This window comes from Rhyacophila brunnea, unplaced genomic scaffold (genome assembly GCF_057557595.1).
Source record: "Rhyacophila brunnea isolate RB1 unplaced genomic scaffold, BYU_Rbru_1.0 scaffold_6, whole genome shotgun sequence".
NCBI classification, from domain to species: Eukaryota; Metazoa; Arthropoda; class Insecta; order Trichoptera; family Rhyacophilidae; genus Rhyacophila; species Rhyacophila brunnea.
In genome coordinates, this window is record NW_028233276.1 from 34,313,659 (window position 1) to 34,322,457 (window position 8,799).

At 35.0% G+C, this 8,799-nt stretch overlaps 1 protein-coding gene across 1 annotated transcript; it reads left to right on the forward strand.

The window, feature by feature from the left end:
* Positions 1–1,882: 1,882 nt before the first annotated feature.
* On the forward strand, positions 1,883–8,546 carry LOC147065601 (uncharacterized). Its single transcript, XM_085956494.1, has 6 exons — positions 1,883–2,025; positions 2,213–2,465; positions 4,797–5,008; positions 5,795–5,893; positions 6,316–6,407; positions 7,336–8,546. Exons 2-6 carry the CDS (start codon positions 2,250–2,252, stop codon positions 7,476–7,478), a joined length of 762 nt encoding a protein of 253 aa, XP_085812620.1. The 5' UTR covers positions 1,883–2,025; positions 2,213–2,249; the 3' UTR covers positions 7,479–8,546.
* The last annotated feature ends 253 nt before the right edge of the window (positions 8,547–8,799 follow it).

Below are 8,799 nucleotides of genomic sequence, written 5' to 3' on the forward strand. Positions count from 1 at the left end.
ATCATAGATACTATAATAGTATTTGAGTATCAACCTATGTTCAATTTGAATTGGGTTATAATAATAATATACCCGTAGATATATCAATAGTATGTTTGCCACGATATCCACCCAAGTTATCAGTATGTACTTGCACAGGTTTGATTAAAAACTATGATGAAATTAACATTTTACAAATATTATATTATTTTGACAGCCCTGTTTTCTGATCAGCGGACACGTGCAGGTGGTGTTTATCAAATAATAATGTAAGATTGTCCACAATAATAATAATGTAGAAGGTCGACAATAGTAATAATAATGTTTTTTTTTAAATAAAATCTCCGATGATTAGTGATTTTTGCCAAAAGATCGATTTAAATTAACGTGCGTACGACGCCGAGGTCGATTTCATACTAAATTATATTTGAATACGGAGCTCTTCAGCCGCCCCTTAACTAGGCGCTTAATGTGTTATCTTGGTTTTTAATGTTGGCTAACGATTTATAAATAAAAACCTCTCGATAAATAATTGTAATATTATTAATAATTATTATGATCTGTGGTCTGTGATTTATTTATTTCATCATTATCATCAGCCTGAATCTATCCATTGAAGGCCTCTCCAAGCTGAATCCACTTGTCTCGGTCCTGTGCGTTGCGTTGCCACGTACTTCCGCAGAACTTTATTATTTCATCGACCCAGAGGTCTCTAGGTCTACCTTGCGGACGTTTTGTAGCTAATAGATACTACTGGATGACCAAATTTGTCGAACGATTGTCCCTTCTTTTAGCTATGTGTCCAGCTCATTTCCATTTGAGGTTTTTAGAGAACTCTAATACATCGCAAACCCTTGTCTGGTTTCTTATTCACTCATTCCTCTTTTTGTCTTTTCGCGTTATGCCCAGCATGGCATGCACCTCTCCATACCACGTTGTGCTACTCTAAGTTTCTCTCTAAGATCTCTCTTTTACTAAATTATCCATGTTTCACACACATAATATGTGATTACGGGAAGCAAACACTGATTGAACACTTTGCGTTTTAGGCACAGTAGGGGGGGTATTTATTAAAAAATGTTATATTATGGGTTACCTATGTTACCTACTGTTTACATATCTTTCCGTGGTAGGTACCTATATCATATTATTGTGTCGACCAGCATTTTTTTCGGCACGTAGATTAATTAGGTACCTACACATTGGCTTGGATGGTATGCGGTCGCGGTTTAGAAACGTGTATGCCCGACGCACTGACTAAGTTTGAGGTCTCCCACAATAAGATGAATACCAACAAACCATAAATTCCAACTACCAACGTAGGTACCGAAGAAAAATTCAATTTAGGTATTTATTTCTCAGAATCACAACATTTAAATAGAAATAAAAATTTAATATATTTAATAAGGTGATAATAAGTACTTTCCTACTTTCCTACTCTTTTTTTGAGAAATACACTTTTTTAAATTTTGGTTATTGAGGGCGCCTTATAAATTCGTTGATGAATCGATTGCCTAAAGAAACAATTGGGTCTAAGAAAATCGCCGCTGTTCGTACGCTGACATTTTTATATTACTACCATTTTCGATCCTAAAAAGAATTTTGCTAGAACCGGGTTCGAGCTCGGAACCACGACTAAAAGTATATTAGTCTATGCCCACGACATTATAGGCCAACGTGGTAACCGCTCCATCGTGCTAATTATTATTTTATTATTTCAATCACGGGTGATTACATTTTATTAATCTGCTTATTCGTACCTGTACTATAATTATTATGTTGATTAATTTTACGTTTGTTGTTCAAGTAACCTTGATGGTATGGCGACATTTTTATTCGCGTAGTATTGTAAAGTACGCTATTTTGACTATTTACTTGTGTTGGCAAAACTGCACAATATTTCGATTCCAAATCCAAATAGCATTTTACGAGGTGCCGAAATATATTTCGAGTAGTATTTCTAATATAGAATACGATTATTATGCTGGTTTTTCATGAAAATCACAACAATATAATTTTCCGACTATTTATAAAACCGGTTGACATGTGAGTTATACTATGAATTGTTTTATAATGTCATACGCGACATTAGTGCCGCCAAGTAGATGTCATTTTACAATATACAAAATATTTACGTTTTTTGAAAGGTAGATTGCGTGGACAATTGTAGAAGAATGTATTATATGTATGTAATCAAGGATTTTCATTGATATTTTTATGTTTTATGTTGCAGAATTCCTATATTCTAAGTGCGAAGCACCGCTGTCATAATGGTAATCGACAAGATATTTGTTACAAACACCACAAATCTGACGCTGAGCGAACGCTTTACGATACTACAACATGTGCGACCTACGTTGCCCGCTCAAAGGACGAGGTCCGGTCAAAATCCGCCCAATCTAAATGCAGCAAATCTCAGAAACAGAAGACTACTAGATAGGTTAGGAATGACACCAGTTGTGCAAGCTGCCATGGCTCTTCAAAAGGTAATAAATCCCAAAATATTAGAAGAAAAAGACTATTTAGTTATAGTACATAGACCGAGTATGCAATATTCCATTTAAAAATCATCTTATAGCTTGTGCCACTCTCCCCTTTCAATGTGTCATCTATGTATACAATGATGTGGCCAATGCCAAACGCTTGTAGCTGAATATTTCAACTAATTTGTTACACAACTAGTGTAAACAACGTCTTTCTTGACTAATATTCGAGTCAAATAAAGTGCATATTATTTCATTTAACCGGTGCTTGGCTATAAATCATTGAAACGTTTTTACGTTCATTATATTATGATTGTCTAAACGTATTCCATTTATTTATGAAGAAAACCTCATAAATACAGGCACATACTACAAATCAAAGACAACGCATTCTTCGGCTACTTTATTCGGCGATGATTCCAGTGATGGTTTCCTGATGGGTTATGGAGAAATAATAATTGCTAGTCTACACCCACCCGATTGGTGGTAAAGTGCTTGTGAGATACAATCTACTTCACTAAACATTCACAAAGTACAATGACGGACGCACTGATATAGAAAGTTTCACTGGTGTCTGTACAATACAAGAGTTACTTTAATATCCTCATATTTTAGCATCATTATGTTAAGCTATTTGTTTTCTGAAATAGGCTGACAAAATCCTTATTTGAATATACATAATTTGAAAACACCTGTGAGAAATATATAACCACCAGAAAAAATACGACACCCATCGAGATTCGCACCTGCGCCCCCTGGGCTCTGACTGCTAAACTATGTGTGTCTGATAGTGACCAAATTAACCAGCTGTTCATACAATTCTTAATGAAACGCTCTCTAAATTGCGTTATTGTATTGGCAATCAGCTTTTGTATTTAAAATTACAGTATTAATAATTTACCTTAATTACTAACCGGTGTCAGAATCTCTCCAAATGTATGTTACAACGTACTTGCACTTGCTAATAATTTAATAAATATACAACGAATAACTTCCTTAAAAATATAAAAAACAGTTCTTTAATTGAATGATGGACAAGTAGAAAGTCACGTACCAGGCATGTCGAACAGGTTGATAACGGGATGAATTTTGGTAGTTCACACCATAGGCTCCATAGGAATTGAGTCTTGAAAATATAAAAATCGTCTACGTTCAGTTGTAATGTAATTTGATTTCACTGAGATTTGAATGGGAAGTATTAACGATTCCTATTTTTATTGCACTGTCCAGATTATGTGAGTCATTTTCAAATTAACTGTGAAGATGCCCGCGTCACCTTGTCGTATCACTTGATCCATATTATGACATTCATGGTCACGCACAAAAATGAAAAAAAGATAATATGTGAATTTCTATGCTTTAAACTTAAACCGAGTTGTTGATTAAATTGAAATGCCTACCTAAATCTTCTTTTACAAGTAACTTAAAAAAAGTGATGTAAAAATGCATCTAAGCGCATGCAAAATCCGATAAAACATATTTCTGTCTCTCTCTCTCAGCATCTAGGCGCGTATGTGCAGCCCCAATCAAGAAACATGTCTTCTTTCTTTCACCATGTCACGCCCCAGCATTGGGGCATAGGCCAAACACAAGTTAGCGCCACTTCCCTCCATCGTCAACTCTCGCACCTCCCGTCATGCCAAACCTGCAGCACGGAGATCGCTTTTGTAGCACCGCTGCAGAGTGAGGAAGGGCAGGCCACGGTGACGGAACGGAACCCTTGAGGTTGTGCCACAAGGGCACAATGTGTCGCACTCCCTGGCGGCATCCAGAAAACACGTCCTAGACACGCGAAATGTCTCTTCGTGATTATTTCAAAAGTTACATGTGACATCATAATATTGAGCCTGTACCTACCACCGTTAACTACTATACCAGAACATAATTCGCACGGTGAGTGTAAAACCAACGTATCTGCAAGTTTTTCAATTTCGAGATTAAATGCAAAACAACTGCAGAAGTCCTGAACCTGGTCATGTAAAAGTGAAGTAACTGAAAGAACATGCAATATAATGTAGGTATAAACCAAATATTATGTTTTTTTTTTAGAAAATCTATTTCTCCTAACAAAATGAAGACTTCAAACCCTAATATATCCAAAATATGTCTTTTGCAGATGCGTTGGTTTTACACTCACGGTGCGATATATACAACATAATATTGTGTTATTCAACACAACTTTTTTTGTTGCAAAAGGGAATATAAATTGTATCTTTTTTTTCAACAACATAATGGTGGGACTATAATTACATACATTTTAATGAAATGAAAAAAATTGGGAATTACTCATAAACATTAAATAGAAAAAGTTGTTTAATTTTATTTTATCATCAGAGACCTTTGAAGCAGCGTATTGGTAAAATTGGTCGGTACACTACTCCGCCAAGAAGAGGAAATATGCGGAGCATAAATCAAAACGGAAACACTCCACCGTTAAAACGAAACAGACAGTTTTCACAACAGACATACGCATACACACAATTGAGGAAACCGTGGCCAGTCAGGAGGCGGAGCAGGTCCATAACCAACTCGGAAGGCAATCGAAGGTGATTACTTAACTATTTAATGATTAGAATTATTTATAAGTCGCCAAGAAAAATGACTCAACTTTTTCCCTTTGAGAAATCTTAAACCCCAAAAATTATTTCATTAGTTTTCCAAGATTTTTACATGTTATCAAATGATATTGAGATTTCCTAGAACAAGGTTATTCAACCCTTTTTTCATTGTACCTACAGGTGTGCTGAAGGTGAAGTGAAATTCACTACTGTCGAACAAGATCTTCTTGTCAACGTGTTAAAACTGTGAACTAATAATAATAAGCCCCTCCTACTTTTAACCGCACTTCGACTGCAACGACTTCCGGTTATCGACAAGTTGTCCACGTGTTAAAACTGTGAACTAACAAGCCCCTCCTATTTAATTAATCGCACTTCAACTCCAGCGACTTCCGGTTATTGCCTAGGTCTTCTTGCCGGACAGTACACTGAATATTTTTTAAAACAACAATTTTGTGTACTGCAGAGACCATATAGCGGTATAGTCTCTCATCACATTTAAGGTGAAGGTGCAATGTTCGACCTAGCTTGGCCACATGCTATGGTAGCCTCAAGAGTCTCATCCTGGCCTGCTTTTTCTTCAAGACAATTGATTCTGGCATCCTAGAATGCTGCTAAAACCTTTCACTAACGGTGTCCACACGCTCCAGCTTTAGAAGCACTCATCCACCAAGAACTTTGTAAATCATGCGATAACCGGCATGATATCATTATAGTTGTAAATGCAACCCAATTTTATTTAAAAAAACTAAGAATTTGTTGTATTGTTCCCAGCCCATCGAATTCGTTCGGCGAGGTATCTCCGAAGGGTGGACAGCGAAATGGAAACTATTACAGAAGGGGAAGAGGCTCTAGAGGAAGAGGCATAGTGAGGTAAATCAAACACCAGCAATATTTCCAATATTTTCCAACCAAAATTAATCGCAATTAATTTGACCTTTAGTATTAGTAACTTGTTGATATCTACCAACCTTTTCCAGGGATCTTGGATACCGTTTTTCCTGTGTTGATTATTACTGTACGAAAACATTTTCTTGGCTACGTGTTAAAACTGTGAACTAACATGCTCCGCCTATTTTTAAACGCAATTCCATTATAAGCTCCTCCCACTTAGTAAACAATAGCGCCTGGAAACGTAGCCATGAAGATGTTTTCGTACAGTACTTAGGCACCATTAGCTTAATTGGTAAAATACACTGGCCAGACTTTGTTCCAAATTTAATTATGTGTGTTCATGATTGTTTCTTTTTTGAATAAATGAAATGAAGAATTATTATTTGCTGTCTAATATGTAGAAGTCAGAGTGGTGGAAACGCAGGAAGAGGAGCAGGAGGAACGTTTGCTGGCAGAGGGAGGGGAAGAGGGAGAGGACGGGGCGCTCGAGGAGGTAATGATTATTCAAATATATTTTATTTACATGTAACTTGAGAGTTATCTACTCACTTGAACATTTATTTAACACTGGTGTTTTTGTACACGGTCTAATTTTTAGAAGAAGCACTTTCTTAGTGTTACTAGAATAATTTTTTCAATACATGTACCTATCTAATACATACTAATTGTTTATGTCACCAAATAATGTTGCAAAATATGTACAATTTTTCTACAAAGCCATACAATATCACAGTATGCAATATTCATTCTCTCTTCTTGAATGTTACATAAATATTTTTTAAAATATTACAACAGTGCATGGAGGGCAACGACAGTAGTGTAGTTGTAGTAGAAAAGAAACAATAATAGAAAATCTTGGGTTTTGGGAGAATCACTTAAATGTATTGTGACCTCACTGTGATTCGAACACGAAATGCTTTATTGCACATAAATCGCCACTAACACATGTGTTACTACATGCTCCATAATGGTTTATTTTGGTGGCATATTTGCAGATTCAATTTGGTTACCAAATTGATAATTCAGTAAACTATTTATAAATAATGTTATTAAAATATATTGCAAACGAAATTAGCTGTATGAATAATAAACAAAAAGATAATACATATTAAAAAACTTAAAAATTATTACTCTCCTGATTATATGTACATAAATACCGAATGTGTTTGTGTATGTATTTTGTAGACAGTTCCATGGGGAGGAAGAAAGGAAGGAATGAAATTTTATTAACAAAATTTTTAATGAAACAAGATGTTATCTGCGGATTGGTATACCAAGTTTGACTGGTGTGATTTTGTATTTTTTTGGCATAGTGTTTTAATTACAGTTTGTTGTTTGTCATTGATAAACTGCCGTCTGAATGAATGGATGAAAATGTATCTTATTAATTGTAACTGTAACAATATTTTTGTTATTCGCAGGAATGTATAGGGATTCAAATCAAAAGCAACCGACGAAGGAGGAATTGGATGAACAATTGGACCAATACATGTCAGGCAGTCGATCACAGCTCGACAAAGAACTCGACTCCTACATGAACGACTCCGGTATGGATATGGAGTGAACTGGGACGAGTGGAGTGGTGTTGTGCGTTTCCACTCATTTCAAAAGACTTTGAATAACAGATTTTTTTAACAACCTGAACAACAATGCTTTTGAAGGTCAAATATCAGTCATCAGCGTTACCAACTTGGCATTTATTTTGCGGAATCTAGCATTTGAATGGACAGATATCAGTCTAGCATGCGAAATTTGCTTCTGGCATATGGCATTAAATCCAGTGTTAAAACAGCACATTTAACAATAAAATAAATGTATCATACAAAATGCGATGACCAAATTTGTACATTTTATTTTTAGTTATACATACAGTAAAACAAGTTAATACGAATTCCATGTGACCGAAAATCGAAAAAAAAATCGAATTACGAAATATGAAATGTATGGGAGAAAAGAAATTTTTTTTTTTTTTTGATTTTCATTAATTTCATTTACGATCATAGATGTATGTGCCTACGAAATTTCCGATTCTGTGTGTGTTAATGGGTCATAAAAGGTCAGGATTATTTATATTACCTTCTTAAAATAAGTAATTATGATGTTTTAAGAAAAATCTGTCACAATTTTCAATGACTGGCTCATGAAATAGTGTACTTTCTTACGATTTGTTGAATATTTTTGTATGCTGGGACTTCAGGAACCATTTTGAATTACGAAATTCGAATTAAAGGTATGGTTTCATATGAAAATAATGTTCAAGGGATTTTTTTTTGCGGAAATTTCGAATTATCCGTGTATGTATCTTATTAACGTGGTTTTACTGTATGACTTATTTGTTAATCTTCTTCACTCTTTGATCTCGTGAAAATGATGTTTAAAATTTACAACTCGTTTTTAAAAAGGAACCGGTGTTCTAAACATTATTTCAATGCCGGGCAAGTCTAGTATTTTTTTCTGCCAGTTGGCTTATTTTGTTACCCTGTCTGTCACATTTTTGTCAGTCATAGTTGGAAAAACTGGCAATTATCACTTGTAATAAAATATATATTTTATTTTATTTGAATGTGATTAAAAATATTTATGTCTAGTAGATACTCGATTGATTGAACTAGACGATGATGCATCTTATCTGAAATAGAAAGAAAAGGACAAAGAACACATGCATATGTAACATTTTATTGAAAAGTACACTTTGCAACCTAAAACTTTTGGCTCTAAATACCTTAACTATTGTACGACAACATCTTCTTGGCTATGTTTCTAGGCGCTGCTGTCTACTAAATGGGAGGAGCTTGTTAGTTTATAATGGAATTCCGGGTAAAAATGGGCGGAGCATGTTAGTTCACAGTTTTCACACATAGCCAAAAAGATGTTGTCGTACAATA

What these genes read in the sequence shown, in the direction of transcription:
- LOC147065601 (XM_085956494.1), top strand. Translation starts at nt 2,250, where the DNA reads ATGGTAATCGACAAGATATTTGTTACAAACACCACAAATCTGACGCTG. An exon ending in AACTCGGAAGGCAATCGAAG is followed by an intron (nt 5,009 to 5,794) that starts GTGATTACTTAA and finishes TATTGTTCCCAG; the next exon opens with CCCATCGAATTCGTTCGGCG. An exon ending in AGGACGGGGCGCTCGAGGAG is followed by an intron (nt 6,408 to 7,335) that starts GTAATGATTATT and finishes TGTTATTCGCAG; the next exon opens with GAATGTATAGGGATTCAAAT.